This window comes from Balaenoptera ricei, chromosome 17 (assembly GCF_028023285.1).
Source record: "Balaenoptera ricei isolate mBalRic1 chromosome 17, mBalRic1.hap2, whole genome shotgun sequence".
Taxonomy (NCBI): Eukaryota; Metazoa; Chordata; class Mammalia; order Artiodactyla; family Balaenopteridae; genus Balaenoptera; species Balaenoptera ricei.
The window spans coordinates 70869883-70889347 of NC_082655.1; the positions used below are offsets into that span (position 1 = coordinate 70869883).

Below are 19465 nucleotides of genomic sequence, written 5' to 3' on the forward strand. Positions count from 1 at the left end.
TCTGGCTTCTTTCACTTAGCATAATGTTTCCAGGTTCATCCACCCTGTAGTGTGTATCAGTACTTCATTCCTTTTTATGGCTGAATAATACTTCACCTGTACCTTTTTGCGTTTTCTTCCTCAGAACCTCCTGGGTTTCTCTCAACTCCCTTTCCCCTCTTCCTAGTTAAAATCCTGCTGCTCTTGCTCTTATCTAGCAAACTGTCCAGGATTCCAGCTGCTTTCCGTCCATCACATTTCACTTTGATGGTCTGAGCCCTTGTCTGGGTATATCCCAGTTTGGGGTTATTTGCAAATATGCTCTCTGCGTAACTTCCTCTTCATTCAGTTCCTTGATCAAACTGATCACTAGAACAGCCTAATGTGACTATCCCTGCCTTGCCTGGCATCTAGAGCTCCATTCACCATTATCCACAGGGTGCTGGGAGGTGCTGTGCCAGATGCTGTGCTGGTGTCAAGATTCCTCCCTTCTAGGGTTCTCCTTCCCCATAATCTCCCACCCCTAACTCCTCCTCATTCTTTACGTTTTCAGCTTTAAATGTCACCTCCTCTGGGAAGCTGTCCTCACCTGCATCCGGGTCAGGCCCGCCTAGCGTTCACTGTCACAGCCCCGTTGCTTCTCCTTTGGCAGACTTATCATACCTGTAAGTTAGCTAGCTCATTGTGTGACTATTTGTTGAGTACTTGTCTTCCCATCTCCTCTGCGATACTGTAAGGTCCAAGACAGCAGGGACCGCGTCTTTCTTTTCTCTAGCCCCTAGTGTAGTGTCGGGCAAATATTAAGTGCTCAATGAATGTTTTCTGTGAAAAGACTGTCTTGATAAACCTGTCTAGTAAATTTGCTCACTGAACCTTAGCAGGCAAAATCTGAAGAAACCTTGGGTCCACTTTGAGCAGCTTCTGGGGTAGCATTGTGAGCTGACTCACTTGTCCTGCTCTCCCGGCCCAGGGCCTTGATGGTGCTTACTTGTTATTTTCCTATAAAGAAGCAGCAAAGGGCTTTGGACTAGTTGCAAGAATTATTTTCCATGAATTATTTTTAGAAATCAGTTCCTTTTGACTGGGGGGAAGGGGATAGGAAGGAGATTGAGTGGGATTGGTGAAAAGAGGAAGGATGAATTTAATCTCTTCCTTGGTGCCCTTTTCCTGGGCAGTAAAGTGTGATGAATGCTGAACAGCAAATGTAATAAATGTCTCAATATCTTGGCTGAGAGCGAGTCTAATTACAAGCCATATGGCCTCTTCAGCTCAATGGCTGTGAATTTATTTGGGTTTCACCCAGGTGAGTAGCAAGAACAGTTAAGCAGTCAACAGATTTTTCTGTGCTCTGAATCTCACATTTTTAGATCCAAGGTCAACCCACTATAAAATCTTCTCCCTTAAATACTTTATTTCCTCTCCTTCAAAAAAGTGGGGAAATCATGACTCTGCAAGAAAATTTTAGAGTTTAACTGAAAGTTTTCAGTCCACTGCTTGCAGCTTGGAAAAAAATTGAACTTATCTCTTGTATTTTTGGTTTGCTTTGCCAGGGTATTTAGAGATAACAGGTTTCCATTTATGCTCATTTCTATACCTTCTTCCTTCCTCTCTTTTCTTTTTTCTTCATTTTTCCCTTTCTTTTCCTTCCTTCCTTCCTTCCTTCCTTCCTTCCTTCCTTCCTTCCCCTCCCTCCCTCCCTCCTTTCCCTCCCTCCCTCCCTCCTTTCCCTCCTTCCTTCCTTCCTTCCTTCCTCTCTTTCTCTCTCTCTCTCTCTCTCTCTCTCTCTCACACACACACACACACACACACACACACACACACACACACACACACACACACACACACACACACACACAGTCCCAGGGAATGGTGTTCTATCTCAAGATGGTCTCTAAAGCCCTCTTGACTGGTAGAATTGTGACTTCATTGTGGCATTTATCTAACAGAGGAGTATAAGGTCTAAATGAGCTTGTTTTAAATATAACACTCAAAATTTCACAAAGCGGAACTTCTAATTTGTGAACATTTGAAAGGAAGGGAAATAACCTGGTATCTGTCACCTTTATCTTTCAAGCTTCAAATTTTCCAAGACAAAAAAGGGGGGATGGACAACCCCCCAAGACACTGTCTCTCTTCTATTTGCTCCTAATTGATTCATAAGAATAATAGAATTCCCCTGTGTTCCTAGAATGCCACTGGGATTATATTTTTATTCTGAGAAAGAGATGGGAATCAGTTTACAAGTTCTGAAATTTCCAGGGAATGTTGAAGATGCCACTGTTTTGAACTTCCCTCCTTTATTTCTTAAGGGTAGAAGTTAGATTACACTCTTTCACATACTTGAAAGAGACACAGTAACCCAAGCAAATCTCTCCTCTCTACTAGCAAATCCCACCCTGTACAACTACTCTTGAACAGAAACTATGTTTCTGTGGCTTGCAGCAACTCTGTGTATAACTATTGCTCGTCATACTGGCATAGGAATGGCTTTAGAGATAACTCCTATAGCTCACTATCCCAATTTAATTGCTCAGGGGACACGAAGATCCATGCCAGACATGGTGTCACACATTATGAATGTGTCCAGTGGGCTCTGATCCTGGAAGTACTGGGTGATGGAGGGGCAACAAGGTTTGAAATGTGTAGTCAGAATTGGTCTGTGGAAAAATTCTTCCAAATTTACATCTTGTATATGAAATAAACTAGATAGGAGTTTTCTTAAATCTGACAACAATCCCTAAAAATTTAGACAACATTATCTATAATGAGTTGTAATACTGAAACTTTTCTAATCTACCAATAATAAAAAAAAAATTTTGAAGAAACATGCTAGAGGAAGGACAATTATTTTTCTATTCTCCCTACAGGAAGTGATATTAATGAAATTATTATTAAATGAAGAGGCAATCAAAGAATATGCACCCAGAAAGCATAGGGGGAAAGTATTATAAAGGTGTGTCAGGCAGTTAATTAAACTATTGCTATTTTTCAAATTTTATGATATTTAAGATATTTATCAGTTTTTAAGCTTTGCAATTTTTTGTAATTTCTTTTTTTTGTTATAAATAAGTATTCACTTTCAGATCTAATTTTGTATTTGTAATTTTATATTCTTTTTCTCTAAAGGGACTGTCCAAATTGTGTAAGTTTCTGGCCCTTGAAAACCTTGATTAACTCTGCATAGGAGCTTTTAAATATTTAGTAATAGGATAGAGCTTTTCCTTTTGGTTAAGACTAATAGTAACACAGTCAAATGGGTTCGTGACTTACTAAGTCTGGAATCTGACCTCTGCAATGGAATTGGTAGCTCTGGGGTGTCAGAACTGAGAACAGTGAGCGGCACGTAGATTTATCACCAGCGACTCTGCAGGAAGGAAATCTGGGTGTAATTTGGCACTGAGTATGAATTTCTGTTCCAGAAAAGAAATCTTCTGCAAAGAAGGTCTGCTGAAATGCCCTGGTGGAGCTTTTATCTAATTTAAAAAAGGAAAGACTTTGAGGCTTTTCAGAAAAGTGTGGCAGACTGGATTTGAGGTATCTAGGTTCAGTTCACCTAGTTTTGGTTCCCGCACTATAAAGGAAAAGTTAAGATAAGCTTGACACAGTGGGTGACGATGGCAGTACTCTCTTGTCTAACTGCCCCTTCCTATCCTCTGTCAGTGACTGGACTGGGTTGATGGATATTATGGGAGATCCTATGAACAATGGGCCCAGCGACCCCTGACATGATCTAATAACAGTTTATCTCCCTCAAAAGAGCAGATGAGACGAATGCACTGGGCTCATCATTCTTAAGCAACTTATGCCGAAGTCACTGGCTCTTCCCTGAAGAAGAGTTTGTACGTGTGTATCTCTGTTTAACCCATTTACGAGTAATACAGCTTGCTTGCTCTTTTTGGGGTGTGTGCCCTGTTAGAAGATTTGTCATTTTATATCCCAAATAAAGCAAAAGAAAGTTGTAATTATATTTCACCATGGGCCTCCAATTTGGCTCCAGGGGCAGTAATAAAAAATGGTGCGAGCAAACCCCCTGTTTGCCAGACTGGCCACCCAGTGGTCCCCATGGGAAGGAATGACAGCTTGCAGGAAAATCCCTTCTGTCCTCTCTGATCTCCCAATCCTAAAATGGTCTGAGACTAAGTACAATTCACATGATTGAAGACTCCTTTCTTTAAGCTGGACTCAGGGTGGGTAATAACTGGATATTACTTAGCATCACATTTGATAGGGAATTGAAAGTATCTGGAAGCCTTTAAACAGTCTCTCCTCTGTCTAATGTCATGGAATTTCTGCTTCATTGTGATCAAAAGAATCAGAGTACAGTACACAGAAGTGCACCATGCCTAATTTCCGCAGTTCTGACAGCAGTGGGTCACTGGCTGAATTGTTTATTTGGCTGTCCAGGCTTCTTTGTGACTTAGCGATAAAGTCTATTATCCAGAATAATGATGCATTCTGCAGGAGAAAATGACAGTAGGATTATGGCTGCAAGACAGAAAGGATGATGGCAGGTTTGACTCCAGTTTGTTTAAACAAAGGCATTTCCCAGAGAATATGAAGTATTCCTGATGATGTGAATTCTGTGAGATTGTTGTCTTTCTTTATATTTTTTCTTTATCATTGCTGGGTCTAGTGAACTTGAAGAATCAAGTAATCTATCATGGCCATGCACACACATTGATAGACATGTGCAGATGGTTTAGCAGAGCAGACAGTCCCGTTTATATCGGACAGTATTCTTGATGCTGGTTTGAGGCTAGCTCTGAATGTGTGGTTTGGGAAGGAAGCTGCATTTCTGGGGAAGAAAGACTACCCTCCCCCAGTTTTACCCAAAACTCATTATCAAGTAATCAAAAAGAAGAAAAGTCAAGGGTTGTTGACTTCTCTTGATGTCCATTCCCTTCTATCTAAATAGAGATCCTAAAGTAACAGGCTGAAATGCTTTTCCTGGGAGAAATTTCTACCTTGGTTCTCCTACCCCTGGGCACTCCCACCCAAACCTCCCTGAACCCACAGTTCACTCTTTTGTAATGCGACTGTGAATTGTACTAGCTTTGCTTTGTGATCAGCATATTTCATGACTTCTTTCTGACAGTAGTGTCAGGTTCTGCTTTTCTCTGTGGCTGGTAAAGGTAACTGTCCTTTCATCCTCTCCAAAAGAGGTACCAAAGGTGAAAGTCAATGGCATTCCCCCCATTTGGTTGTTGTACCTCTCTCACTTTAGTGATAGCCATCACCATGGGGCCCGGTGCTTGGCCAGGCCTATGAAGAGACACCCCCTACTCTGTTCTCATCTTACTGTACCTTTCTCTATGTCAGTCTTGATCTGCTCCTCAAGATCCTCTGGGGACACATAGAAGTCCTCTTCTGGCATCGATGATTTAGGCCGGCAGCGTCCACAGCAGCAGTTGCAACAGCAGCACAGACAGCAGCAAAAATAGCAGCCGGTCAAGAGGCCAATGATGACAAACAAAGTCTAGGGGAAACAGAGGCAAAGCAAAACAGGGGTGAGGGGTAGTGGGGGGTGTAGGAGACCCCAGAAATCAAGTGTGTACCCATGTACCTCCAGAGACCTGAAGGCACCACAGTTCACCCTCGTCCTTATTCCATGGAGGACTATCTTTTTAGTTTCCTTGGAAACAAATTCCTCATAAAGTTTTACCTAACAAGTTAAGCCAGGAACAAGTGACTTGCAGCCAAAGTAATGAAGCATGACATTTTCTTCTTTATTCTCTAAGCCATGGTGATCATTATTAAGAGCAGAGCAGACAAACCAACAAACATAACCTCTACAGGTCACATGAGCTAACCCAGGGCACTGAATCATTCTCACCAAGAAGAGCTAGGGATAGCTAGTCCTGACACCACCACGTTCCGCTCAGTCACCAGGTCCTGCAGTCTCTCTCCTCACCATCTCTGCCCCCTCCCCATTGTCTCTCTCCTGATTGGTAGGGCTTTAGAATGGATCCCCTTATCTCTGCTCTGGACACTTCAGTAGCCTCCTAGCTGACCTACCTGCTTCCACTCCTGCCTCTAGCCCACTCTGCACATTGCTGCTGGAGCTTTCTGACATGTTCTCTTGACCCCATGCAGCGACTCTCCTGCCTCTTAGAAAAGGCTGGAGCTCCTTATTAATGGTCATCTGGCCTCTTCCAGTGCCTTCCCTGCACCAGCATGGCCCTGTTCCTGCCATCCTTGCAGAGCTTTGCTCTCCCTATGGATTCATCTGCCTAGACACCCACTGTCCCATTCCCTAGTCATCTAGCAAATACCCACTCCGTGTTTAAGATTATCTCAAAGATCCTCTGTCTGACATCTTTCCTGATCCCCACCTCCTCCAGAACAATTACTCCCTCCTTTGTGCCCCAACTGTACTCCATACAAATGTCTACCATAGTCTTGTTTTGTTGACACTTTAAGACAGTGATTAGTTTATAATTCTGTCTCAGACTGTGAGCTTCTTCAAGGCTAAACTATATGTTAGTTGTCTTTCAATCCCTCCTCTGCCTAAGGATTTAGTACCTGGAGTGTGGTCGACAGTAAATGCCTACTGAATTAATGAATGTATTAATTGATTAGCAGATAAACAAATGATTTGTTCCTCCTAGTGAACAGCACCCGGATTTCCCCACGAGCATATAAAAGGTTTCCTCACTAAGTTCGCCATAACTAAAGATTAAACTCTCCCAACCCAATTTGAAGTGAAAAAAGCCCATTATTGTTAATTGAGCAAAATAAGTTTGTGATTTTATTAAAAATATGTTATTTGAAATAGTGATTTTATACACCCTCACACCAATAATCTCTTTGCTATGGATTCGCTACATTTTCAGAGTCATAAATTTCTTAAATTATTCTGAAAAGTACAAAAAACCTTCCTCCTCACCAACTGCCTCTAAGACCCTCCTGTGCAGTGTTCCTGAGCCAGTGCCCCAACAAGCACCCCCTTTTTTACCTACTTTTGACCTTTCTTGCTTTCACTATTCCATTCCCATATTTTTTCTCCTCTCTGAAAATTTCCTTTAATACATGTATTGTTTTGTTCTTTAATTATTCCAACTAGATTACTTGCCTGTTGCAGAAATAACCTTGCGTTATGCTTGAAGCGCTCAGTGCAGTACAAGGCATAAGTAGGTGTCCATTGTTTTTAAAATATTTTCAGATTGGTACACTGATTCATACATGTAATACATACTTAATACATGATCACTATGTGCCAGGCCACTCTAAAGGGCACTGGGCAATTAGGCTTTGGCACGAGCAGAAGGGGAAGGTAGATTTCTTTGTAGCCTTATTTTTAAAGAGCCACATCAGGAATTATTTTATGTATATCTCTTACACTACTGAACAGCTTCTGCTTGCCTATATGAATTTTGATCAATTTTGTCAACTTCCTGGGCAAGGAAATCTATTCTCCTTTTTATGCAGGTAGGCCCCAATAGGCAGTCAGGTGCTAGTGTGTAAATTATCTAGAACTCCAGATGTACCTTCCCATGGAAACAGTGTCATACCTGGGGGTTAGGTTCCCACAGAAACCTGTATTTTACATAAACATTCAAACTATCATCATAAATGACATTGACAATATGTACACTCTCATTCTAAGTTCCAAATCCTCTAGGCAGAAACTTATCTCCCTCCCAAGTCTTCAATGATAAAGAAAGGAGGTTTCAGTGGGAATCCCAGTTATCCCCAAGAAAAGGAATTCTGAGGACTGCAGAAGGCAAATGAGGCTTTAGGCTGCAGACTCTCTCTCCCCATGCCTATGAACAAAAACATATTCTCTCTCGTCCTGCGTATATAAAACTATTCAATTTAGCAAGATTTATTTTAGTGGAAGAAAGTAGCAATCAGAGTACTACTGAACATGACACCTGCCTCTGGAGATCTGCTGTTTCTTTATTAATTACAACTCATATGAATGTGAGTTCATATGATTTCACAAAATGTGTGAACTGTGAACTTACTACATGTATGTGAACTGTCCAGAAAAGATGCAGATGGACTATATATGATTCATATGTAAATATACTTTTATCAGAAGATAAGGATATTAATACTCATAAACAAATATAAAACTATCACCAAGCATGCATATACTAGGGATTCTTAGGAAATCACACAAAATTTACTGTCAAAAGTCAATTCCAGTTGCACTAAGTCCTTAAAGATGTTGCCTTTTTCTTGACTAGATATCCTTTTTCTCTCTCTCTCTCCAACTCAGTGTGCTCCACTATTTACTTCTTACCTTTTTCCCCTCATTTCCTTCTCCACTACTTCACAGCAGGCTCCGTGTGAACCTATGACCTAATTACCATGTATTCTCCGCAGTATTGTGTTTGCTGATGTAGCCTATGCTATAGATAGGAAAGTACATGGCTAAATTTGTCCCATAATAATTTTTAAACAGTTGTCACACTAATAAATTATTTTAGGTTTCCAGCAATGAGTCAGTTCTTAATTTGTCATTATGTGGGTAGGGAGGGCAGTCAGAATTAACCTGAAGCTTCAAATTCAAATATAATTAATGTCTAGAAGTATTTTAAGTCCTGCTGCATTTTATAATTATTTGGTGAGCTAAAGCAAAAATGATCCTTAAATAACAGCTCCTTTTATCTGTAAGAGTTTAGTAACATAGTAAGGTTAGACTTTCTTTGAGATGGAGTCTAAAAGAGTGAATAATATCATGATCTTCTAAGAAATTGTTTTCAAGAGAAACAAAAAATCCGATTCACCTTTGCCCACCAGCTTGACAGCACAAAGTAGGTGTTAACATTTTCGTCTCCAAATTGCTCGGCCACATAGAGTCCCAGTGATCCGTACTTGTTGTATATGTTTCTTTTTGACGTGTCGGTAAGTATCGTGTGGGCCTTGTTGATTTCTTTAAACTTCTCAGCAGCACCTGGATCACCTGGGTTCTTGTCTGGATGGTGTTTCAAGGCCAATTTTCTTTTAAAATTTAAAAAAAAGGTGAGGAAAAGTGTTACTTGACAGGTATTACAACGACATTTTGGAAGGGCATTATTCATTTGTACATCTTTTATACATGTAAATACCATGAAATGTTACATTTCATAATAATGTTGATTTAACTAAGCAAGTTTCCATTAAACGTTGCCTCGTGTTTCTAATGTGCAGGCACAATAGTATTGTTTTTCCCCTCACATCCTCAAAGGAATTCTCAATAGCTGCATAGCTGTTGAGTCTGAGACATTTTGCTATTGGCAAATATGTGAAGTTTATTTTTACCTGGAAGCTCATCAGTAGCCCACCTCAACATGCAGAGGCCATTAAGAGTTCCAGCAACAGGACCAGTTTATACCACAATTTCATTTAGAACTGGAAGACTTTTCCAGAATTAACAAAACTTCACACCACATATTCTAAAAGTTAAACTCAACTGTCAAAAAAAAAAGATCTCTGATTTATACACCCTTGAATAAATATTATGACCCTTTCACAATATTTTCACAAATCCTAACTCCCTTTTGTTTTTATGGACAAATACCGTGACTTACCTTGTATTCAAATGTGTATCTGACCTCTTTTCAAATAGGTCTTCCCACTTCAAATAATCTGTAGAAATTTACTTGTGAGTACAAGGCCCTCTCTCCTCTGTGGATCATAAAGCAATTCCAGAAGGGTATGAGTGTGTGTTGTGTTGCAGTTTGTGAGTATTGGGGGCAGGGGGGTGATTTGTGAGTATTCTTTATTCTTCAGTTATAATCAAGTATTAAAAATGTAAAATGGATGTAAGAACTGAGCTATGATAATCAGGCTCTGGCTAGGGGCTCTTTCCCTCACTTCCTTCCACAGACAGATTTAAATTGATGAAAGCCATGTTCAATATTGAGTCTAGTAATTTTTCCTCTACAAAGTCAATTAATTTTAAAACTCTCTACTGGAAATTCCACATGACTTATTCTCCCTGCTGTGCCTATTATAGGTATATGTAGGAATGCACCTTAAGCTTTTGTTTATTTTATCGGTTTAGATTAAATTGCTTCATTTTAAAGCAATAATAAAAGGCCATAAGTAGAGCAAAAAAATAAAGTATATCTTATAAGCCAATCTGTACAATAAACTGAAAAAAAATCACACCTATTTTAGGAATTAAAGCATTGCTGGTTAGGAAGTAAGTGAATAATTAAGCAGTTTAACATCAGAATGCTTAAAAAGTACCAAAATATTTAAAAGCATAAATCATAGTGTATAATACATTCTAACTCTGAACTCAGAATAAACAAAAAGAATAAAACAATAATAGTTCACTTTAAATTTGTTTAATCAAACATTTTTCATTCTTTTTTTTTTTTTTTTTTTAAGTTTTTGGCTGCACCCCACGGCATGTGGGAATCTTAGTTCCCTGACCAGGGATCGAACCCATGCCTCCTGCATTGGAAGGCAAAGTCTTAACCACTGGACCACTGGGGAAGTCCCTATCCTTATTTTTTGAGAGATGTTTGGGGTATCTATAAATTCTTATTGGAGACATTTTTTTATGTGCAGAATTTATGATAAAATCTTCTAATAGCACTAAATGCCAATTTTGTCATTTTAAAAAACTTTTATAATGTTTACTACATGCCAGCACTATTGTAAGCCTGTTATAAATATTAATTCATTAATCTTCACTGCAGCTCTATGAGACTGGTATTATAATAATCCCATTTTACAGTTAGGAAATTTAGCCACTGAGAGGTTAAGTAACTTGTCCAACATCATACAGCTAACAATTAGAACCAGGCTTTGAACACAGGCAATCTGACCCTGAGCATTATGCTGCCTCCTACATATTTTTAAATTAAAAAAGTAAGACATTGCAAGGACTTTGGCTTCTGGTCTAGGTGATGTGGGAAGCCCCTGGAGTGTTTTGAGAAGAAAAGTGGTATGATCTGACTTTAGTTTAGAAGGATCACTCAGTCTTGGAGAGGACAAAGGCAAAAGCAGGAGACTCTTTTAGGGGAAGTTCATGGTGGTACTGGATGGACCAGTGTGGTAGTGGATGATTAGTTGGAAGTGGTTGGATTCTGGTACACTTTGAGGGCTAGCTGATGGATTGGGTGTGGGATGTGAAAGAAAAAGAGGAATGAGGGATGGCACCGAAGTTTTGGCTTGAGCAACTGGAATTTTGGAGTTACTATTTAAAGAGTTGGCAAGAGATTTTTTTTGGTAGTAGGAAATGATTTGCTAGGATTCAAAGATCAATTTTGAACACCTGTGAGATGCATATTAGACTTACAAGTGTGACGGAGGTAGAGAGATATATGAGCCTGAGTTCAAATGAGAGTTACTCTGGGAGATGTACATTTGGGAGTTCTCATCAGGTAGATGGTATTTAGAGCCATGGAACTTGAAAAGATTCCCAAGTGAGTTGGATCCAACATAAGTCCAAGGGCTGAGCTTTGGGAAGGAAGAACTACAGAGGAGATGAAGAAAGAAAGACCAGTGATGCAGAAGGAAAAATCCGGAGAATATGGGGTGATGGGATCCAAGTGAATAAAGTATTTCAAGGAAGAGGGTGGTCACCTGTGTCAAGTACTATTGACAGGTCATGGACAATAACAACTAAGAAGTGATCACTGGGTTTAGTGTTATAGAAGTCTTTGGTGACCTTGACACGTGCACACACATACACACATAACACATATACACATGCATATATGCATACACACACACAGACAATTGTATATATGTCTTTATATAGGGAAAATAAAGCAGAAAAATAAGTAGAAATAAAGAGAAAAATGAAAGGTTATAACTGTGATTATAGCTGGGATTATAAGTGATTCTTTGTTTATTCTCGTTATAAAAAAATATACATACTACTTGTGCACTTTCCTTCCCTAAGTATTTTTAAGCTCCAGTTAAAAATTTTAGGCTCCTTTAATAACTGAAAGTTTAGAGTTTGTTCCCTTAAATGACCCATTACCAAATTAGAGGGGGGGAGGAAGGAAGGAAGAAGTCCTCAAACTTTAATAATACAACAATCATTATCAGAAAGCCTCAAGTGGATTCTTTAAGCACATTAATTTTAATGGCTCAATATTCCTGGAATTCTCACTCTGTGCCCTGGAATACAATTGCAGCATTTTCCCCTACCAGTTCCAGAGATCATGTCCAGGCCAACCAAATGCAAAGGCTCTTACTTCTGCCCTGAAAGAAAAAAATCCCTGGAAAATGCCTCTTTACATATATTTCTTTATTTCTAGGGTTCAGTTGTAGACTGATGCACACTACCCAAGACTTATCCAGAGAAACGTGTCATTTTAAGCTGCTTGGATCTTTGTCAGCTTTCAAGGGCAGATGCACTCAACTATTTATGACATTCCTCTAACAATGGAGCTGGCAAATTCAGAGGGCTGGAGCACCTCCATTTGTAACACATCCAATTCCTGGTAATCAGCAGCATTCTGACTCCTCTTGGCAGATGCCCTTGGCTCTGAGGAATCCTCAGGAAATATGGCTAGCAGAGGCAGCTGCCAGAGTTACACAGTTGCTCAAGGAGGTAGTTGATCGATGACTCACCCCCTTGGTGTTGTCTGTACAGCAGGAAGACACGTATGGAATTTAGGGTGAAAGGAGAGTTGCTTGGAGTACATTTAAAGATAACATTGCCTATTCACTTTAAAGATCTTTCTTATCATTTCTCATTTTATACTTAAAAGTGATGTGATGTTCAACCAGAACATGAGCCTTTAATTTCAAATCTCTGTATACTCTTAGTCACTGTTAATCTGTTATGGCTATAACTAATATTAGAAATAGCATCAATACCTGTAATTTCCACTTCAAAATCCAATAACAGCTTTCAACTGAGTGGCAGATAGGATCAACGTGGATTTATAGTTGTAATTACCAAAGGCTCCTAAGATCTACCTATTTTGAGGCAGTGGAATAATTCTAAGAATTGTAATGCCCAGTCCTCTTCCTCACACTACCTAACACTCAGGTGAGATCTACCTACTACTCTCTACCAGTCTGTGAGTCACCTAAGACCCAATTCTGACCATGTTGCCCCAGCTCAAGACCAAATCTATCTCCATGGGGTTGGAATGTCAGAGGAGACCTTCTTGTTTGGAAAAGCTGGCCCTGAGCCTCAGGGAACTAAGTTCCACCATGACATAGCTGTATCTGTAGCTGCCTTTCCCCACTCTACACATTTTTAGCTGCCTTCTCCAATTACCTTTTGTTGCTTCCTATTTCAAAGATTTCCCCATTGCTGTGTGACTTTCTGCTAAACTCCCTCAGCCACAAAGTTTATTGTCCCTTCCATGTCCCAGAAGAAAGCTACCTGCTACCTAAAATGAAAGAGTAGAAGAGGGAGGGTGAGGCACTTCCTATATCCTAGAACCGATAAAAGTGCCCTCATGGCAGAGGCGGCAGCATCAACAGCAAAGGTAGCAAAAAAAAAAAAAAAGAAAAAAGAAAAAATCTGAGCTCATATTAGATATAGACTATTATTTCTAGGAAAAAAACCTGACTATAATGGGAAGAAGACTGGTGGTAGATAGGAAAACGAACTGCTATAAACCAGAGTTTTCAGGTGAAAACAAACCCTAGACTAGTAACCCTACGTGTTTGGCAAGTATTGGAACTATGGAACTTAATAGTATGTCTTCATAGTAGAAGTTCAGTGGAACTCTTGTGCCCTCTTGGACTCAGGCAACACCCAAGTGAAAGTATAAGAAACCAGTATATGAGTTCCAATGCACATCTCCCTGACATTTGGTATTGACAGACATTTTAATGTTTGACGGTCTGGTAGTTTGTGTGTGTGTGTGTGTGTGTGTATATATGTATCCCTTTGTGGTTTAATTTGCATTCTCCTAATTACTAATGAGGCTGATATATATGTCATTTGGATATCCTCTATTTAAGTGTATGTTGGTCTTTCACCAGTTTTTAGTTTCATGTTTAAAATGAATTTGTAGGATTTAAAATATATCTATAGTATTCTATATATGAATTCTTTGTCAGTTTATGTATAGCATATGTATTCTTTGTTTCTAAGGCTTTTTTGTTGTTGTTAGTTTCCTTATGGAATCTTTTGGAGAACAGAAATTCTTTTTTTAACTTTTAAAAAAAAATTTATTGGAATATAGTTGACTTACAAAGTTGTGTTTGTTTCAGGTGAACAGCAAAGTGATTCAGTTATACGTATACATATATTCATTCTTTTTCAGATTATTTTCTCATATAGGTTATCACAGAATATTGAGTAGAGTTCCTTGTGCTATACAGTAGGTCCTTGCTGGTTATCGACCTTATATGCAGTAGTGTGTGTATATTAATCCCAAGCTCCTGATTTATCCCTCCTGCCTATGTTTCCCCTTTGGTAACCGTAAGTTTGTTTTCAATATTGGTAGGTCTGTTTCTGTTCTGTAAATAAGTTCATTTGTATCATTTTTTAAATTAGATTCCACATATGAGTGATACCTTATATTTGTCTTTTTCTGCCTGACTTCACTTAGCATGATAATCTCAAGGTCCATCCATGTTGCTGCAAATGGCATTCTTTCTTTCTTTTTTATGGCTGAGTAATATTCCACTGTATATATATGTACCACATCTTCTTTATCCAGTCCTCTTTCGATGAACATTTAGGTTGCTTCAATGTCCTGGCTATTGCAAATAGTGCTGCAATGAACATTAGGGTGCATGTATCTTTTCAAATTATGGTTTTCTCCGGATATATGCCCAGGAGTGGGATTGCTGGATCATAGGTGGCCCTATTTTTAGTTTTTTAAGGAACCTCCATACTGTTCTCCATAATGGTTGTACAAATTTATGTTCCCACCAACAGTGTAGGAGGGTTCCTTTTTCTCCACACCTTTTCCAGCATTTATTATTTGTAGACTTTTTGATGATGGCCATTCTGACCGATGTGAGGTGATACTTCATTGTAGTTTTGATTTGCATTTCTCTGATAATTAGTGATGTCGAGCATCTTTTTATGTGCTTTTTGGCCATCTGTATATCCAGAAATTCTTAATTTTAATTAGTTTAATTAATCAATCTTTTCCTGAATTAGGGAAGATATTTTCCTATAAACTCTTTAAAATCTTTATAGATTTCCCTTTCACATAGAAGTCAATGACCCATTTGTAGTTGATTTTTTAATGCGGTAGAAAGTGCTTACTTTCGTTTTTAAAATATGGATATCCAATTATCCTAGCATCATTTATTAAAAAGATAAAATCCTTTCCCTATATTTTAAATAGGATCTCTATTCTGCTCCATTGGTCTATTTGGCTACTTCTGGGCTAATAAAGTCTTTTTTTTTTTTTTTTTTTTTTTTGTTTTTTAAACATCTTTATTGAAGTATAATTGCCTTACAATGGTGTGTTAGCTTCTGCTTTATAACAAAGTGAATCAGTTATACATATACAATATGTTCCCATATCTCTTCCCTCTTGCATCTCCCTCCCTCCCACCCTCCCCATCCCACCCCTCTAGGTGGTCACAAAGCACCGAGCTGATCTCCCTGTGCTATGCGGCTGCTTCCCACTAGCTATCTATTTTACATTTGGTAGTGTATATATGTCCATGACACTCTCTCACCCTGTCACATCTCACCCCACCCCCTCCCCATATCCTCAAGTCCATTCTCTAGTAAGTCTGTGTCTTTATTCCCGTCTTGCCACTAGGTTCTTCATGGCTTTTTTTTCCCCTTAGATTCCGTATATATGTGTTAGCATACTGTATTTGTTTTTCTCTTTCTGACTTACTTCACTCTGTATGACAGACTCTAACTCCATCCACCTCATTACAAATACCTCCATTTCATTTCTTTTTATGGCTGAGTAATATTCCATTGTATATATGTGCCACATCTTCTTTATCCATTCATCTGTCGATGGACATTTAGGTTGCTTCCATGTCCTGGCTATTGTAAATAGAGCTGCAATGAACATTTTGGTACATGACTCTTTTTGACCTATGGTTTTCTCAGGGTATATGCCCAGTAGTGGGATTGCTGGATCGTATGGTAGTTCTATTTGTAGTTTTTTAAGGAACCTCCATACTGTTCTCCATAGTGGCTGTATCAATTTACATTCCCACCAACAGTGCAAGAGAGTTCCCTTTCCTCCACACCCTCTCCAGCATTTATTGTTTCTAGATTTTTTGATGATGGCCATTCTGACTGGTGTGAGATGATATCTCATTGTAGTTTTGATTTGCATTTCTCTAATGATTAATGATGTTGAGCATTCTTTCATGTGTCTGTTGGCCATCTGTATATCTTCTTTGGAGAAATGTCTATTTAGGTCTTCTGCCCATTTTTGGATTGGGTTGTTCGTTTTTTTGTTATTGAGCTGCATGAGCTGCTTGTAAATCTTGGAGATTAATCCTTTGTCAGTTGCTTCATTTGCAAATATTTTCTCCCATTCTGATGGTTGTCTTTTGGTCTTGTTTATGGTTTCCTTTGCTGTGCAAAAGCTTTTAAGTTTCATTAGGTCCCATTTGTTTATTTGTGTTCTTATTTCCATTTCTCTGGGAGCTGGGTCAAAAAGAATCTTGCTGTGATGTATGTCATAGAATGTTCTGCCTATGTTTTCCTCTAAGAGTTTGATAGTGTCTGGTCTTACACTTAGGTCTTTAATCCATTTTGAGTTTATTTTTGTGCATGGTGTCAGGGAGTGTTCTAATTTCATACTTTTACATGTATCTGTCCAATTTTCCCAGCACCACTTATTGAAGAGGCTGTCTTTTCTCCACTGTATATGCTTGCCTCCTTTATCAAAGATAAGGTGACCATATGTGCGTGGGTTTATCTCTGGGCTTTCTATCCTGTTCCATTGATCTATATTTCTGTTTTTGTGCCAGTACCAAACTGTCTTGATTACTGTAGCTTTGTAATATAGTCTGAAGTCAGGGAGCCTGATTCCCCCAGCTCCATTTTTCGTTCTCAAGATTGCTTTGGCTATTCGGGGTCTTTTGTGTTTCCATACAAATTGTGAAAGTTTTTGTTCTAGTTCTGTGAAAAATGCCAGTGGTAGTTTGATAGGGATTGCATTGAATCTGTAGATTGCTTTGGGTAGTAGAGTCATTTTCACAATGTTGATTCTTCCAATCCAGGAACATGGTATATCTTTCCACCTATTTGTATCATCTTTAATTTCTTTCATCAGTGTCTTATAATTTTCTGCATACAGGTCTTTTGTCTCCTTAGGTAGGTTTATTCCTAGATATTTTATTCTTTTTGTTGCAATGGTAAACGGGAGTGTTTTCTTAATTTCACTTTCAGATTTTTCGTCATTAGTGTATAGAAATGCAAGAGATTTCTGTGCATTAATTTTGTATCCTGCTACTTTACCAAATTCATTGATTAGCTCTAGGAGTTTTCTGGTAGCATCTTTAGGATTCTCTATGTATAGTATCATGTCATCTGCAAACAGTGACAGCTTTACTTCTTCTTTTCCGATTTGGATTCCTTTTATTTCTTTGTCTTCTCTGATTGCTGTGGCTAACACTTCCAAAACTATGTTGAATAATAGTGGTGAGAGTGGGCAACCTTGTCTTGTTCCTGATCTTAGTGGAAATGGTTTCAGTTTTTCACCATTGAGGACAATGTTGGCTGTGGGTTTGTCATATATGGCCTTTATTATGTTGAGGAAAGTTCCCTCTATGCCTACTTTCTGCAGGACTTTTATCATAAATGGGTGTTGAATTTTGTCGAAAGCTTTCTCTGCATCTATTGAGATGATCATATGGTTTTTCTCCTTCAATTTGTTAATATGGTGTATCACATTGATTGATTTACGTATATTGAAGAATCCTTGCATTCCTGGGATAAACCCCACTTGATCATGGTGTATGATCCTTTTAATGTGCTGTTGGATTCTGTTTGCGAGTATTTTGTTGAGGATTTTTGCATCTATGTTCATCAGTGATATTGGCCTGTAGTTTTCTTTCTTTGTGACATCTTTGTCTGGTTTTGGTATCAGGGTGATGGTGGCCTCGTAGAATGAGTTTGGGAGTGTTCCTCCCTCTGCAATATTTTGGAAGAGTTTGAGAAGGATAGGTGTTAGCTCTTCTCTAAATGTTTGATAGAATTCACCTGTGAAGCCATCTGGTCCTGGGCTTTTGTTTGTTGGAAGATTTTTAATCACAGTTTCAATTTCAGTGCTTGTGATTGGTCTGTTCATATTTTCTATTTCTTCCTGGTTCAGTCTCGGCAGTTTGTGCATTTCTAAGAATCTGTCCATTTCTTCCAGGTTGTCCATTTTATTGGCGTAGAGTTGCTTGTAGTAATCTCTCATGATCTTTTGTATTTCTGCAGTGTCAGTGGTTACTTCTCCTTTTTCATTTCTAATTCTATTGATTTGAGTCTTCTCCCTTTTTCTCTTGATGAGTCTGGCTAATGGTTTATCAATTTTGTTTATCTTCTCAAAGAACCAGCTTTTAGTTTTATTGATTTTTGCTATTGTTTCCTTCATTTCTTTTTCATTTATTTCTGACCTGATCTTTATGATTTCTTTCCTTCTGCTAGCTTTGGGGTTTTTTTGTTCTTCTTTCTCTAATTGCTTTAGGTGCAAGGTTAGGTTGTTTATTCGAGATGTTTCCTGTTTCTTGAGGTAGGCTTGTATTGCTATAAACTTCCCTCTTAGCACTGCTTTTGCTGCGTCCCATAGGTTTTGGGTCGTCGTATCTCCATTGTCATTTGTTTCTAGGTATTTTTTGATTTCCCCTTTGATTTCTTCAGTGATCACTTCATTATTAAGTAGTGTATTGTGTAGCCTCCATGTGTTTGTATTTTTTACAGATCTTTTCCTGTAATTGATATCTAGTTTCATAGCGTTGTGGTCGGAAAAGATACTTGATACGATTTCAATTTTCTTAAATTTACCAAGGCTTGATTTGTGACCCAAGATATGATCTATCCTGGAGAATGTTCCATGCGCACTTGAGAAAAATGTGTATTCTGTTGTTTTTGGGTGGAATGTCCTATAAATATCAATTAAGTCCATCTTGTTTAATGTATCATTTAAAGCTTGTGTTTCCTTATTTATTTTCATTTTGGATGATCTGTCCATTGATGAAAGTGGGGTGTTAAAGTCCCCTACTATGATTGTGTTGCTGTCAATTTCCCCTTTTATGGCTGTTAGTGTTTGCCTTATGTATTGAGGTGCTCCTATGTTGGGTGCATAAATATTTACAATTGTTATACCTTCCTCTTGGATCGATCCCTTGATCATTATATAGTGTCCTTCTTTGTCTCTTATAATATTCTTTATTTTAAAGTCTATTTTGTCTGATATGAGAATTGCTACTCCAGCTTTCTTTTGATTTCCATTTGCATGGAATATCTTTTTCCATCCCCTCACTTTCAGTCTGTATGTGTCTCTAGGTCTGAAGTGGGTCTCTTGTAGACAGCATATATATGGGTCTTGTTTTTGTATCCATTCAGCCAGTCTGTGTCTTTTGGTGGGAGCATTTAATCCATTTACATTCAAGGTAATTATCGATATGTATGTTCCCA

At 38.6% G+C, this 19465-nt stretch overlaps 2 protein-coding genes across 4 annotated transcripts in view; one reads left to right on the forward strand and one right to left on the reverse strand.

Annotated features, from left to right (window-relative positions):
* PDE7A (phosphodiesterase 7A) overlaps positions 1-19465 on the forward strand; it is a 361811-nt gene that overhangs the window by 34797 nt on the left and 307549 nt on the right. The window lies entirely within an intron of this gene.
* DNAJC5B (DnaJ heat shock protein family (Hsp40) member C5 beta) overlaps positions 1-19465 on the reverse strand; it is a 57688-nt gene that overhangs the window by 10637 nt on the left and 27586 nt on the right. Inside the window, exons 2-3 of the mRNA XM_059901837.1 lie at positions 8715-8928; positions 5284-5455 (exon numbers count right to left, since the gene is read on the reverse strand). Coding sequence (XP_059757820.1) covers positions 5284-5455; positions 8715-8928 — 386 coding nt within the window. The remainder of the gene's footprint in view (positions 1-5283; positions 5456-8714; positions 8929-19465) is intronic.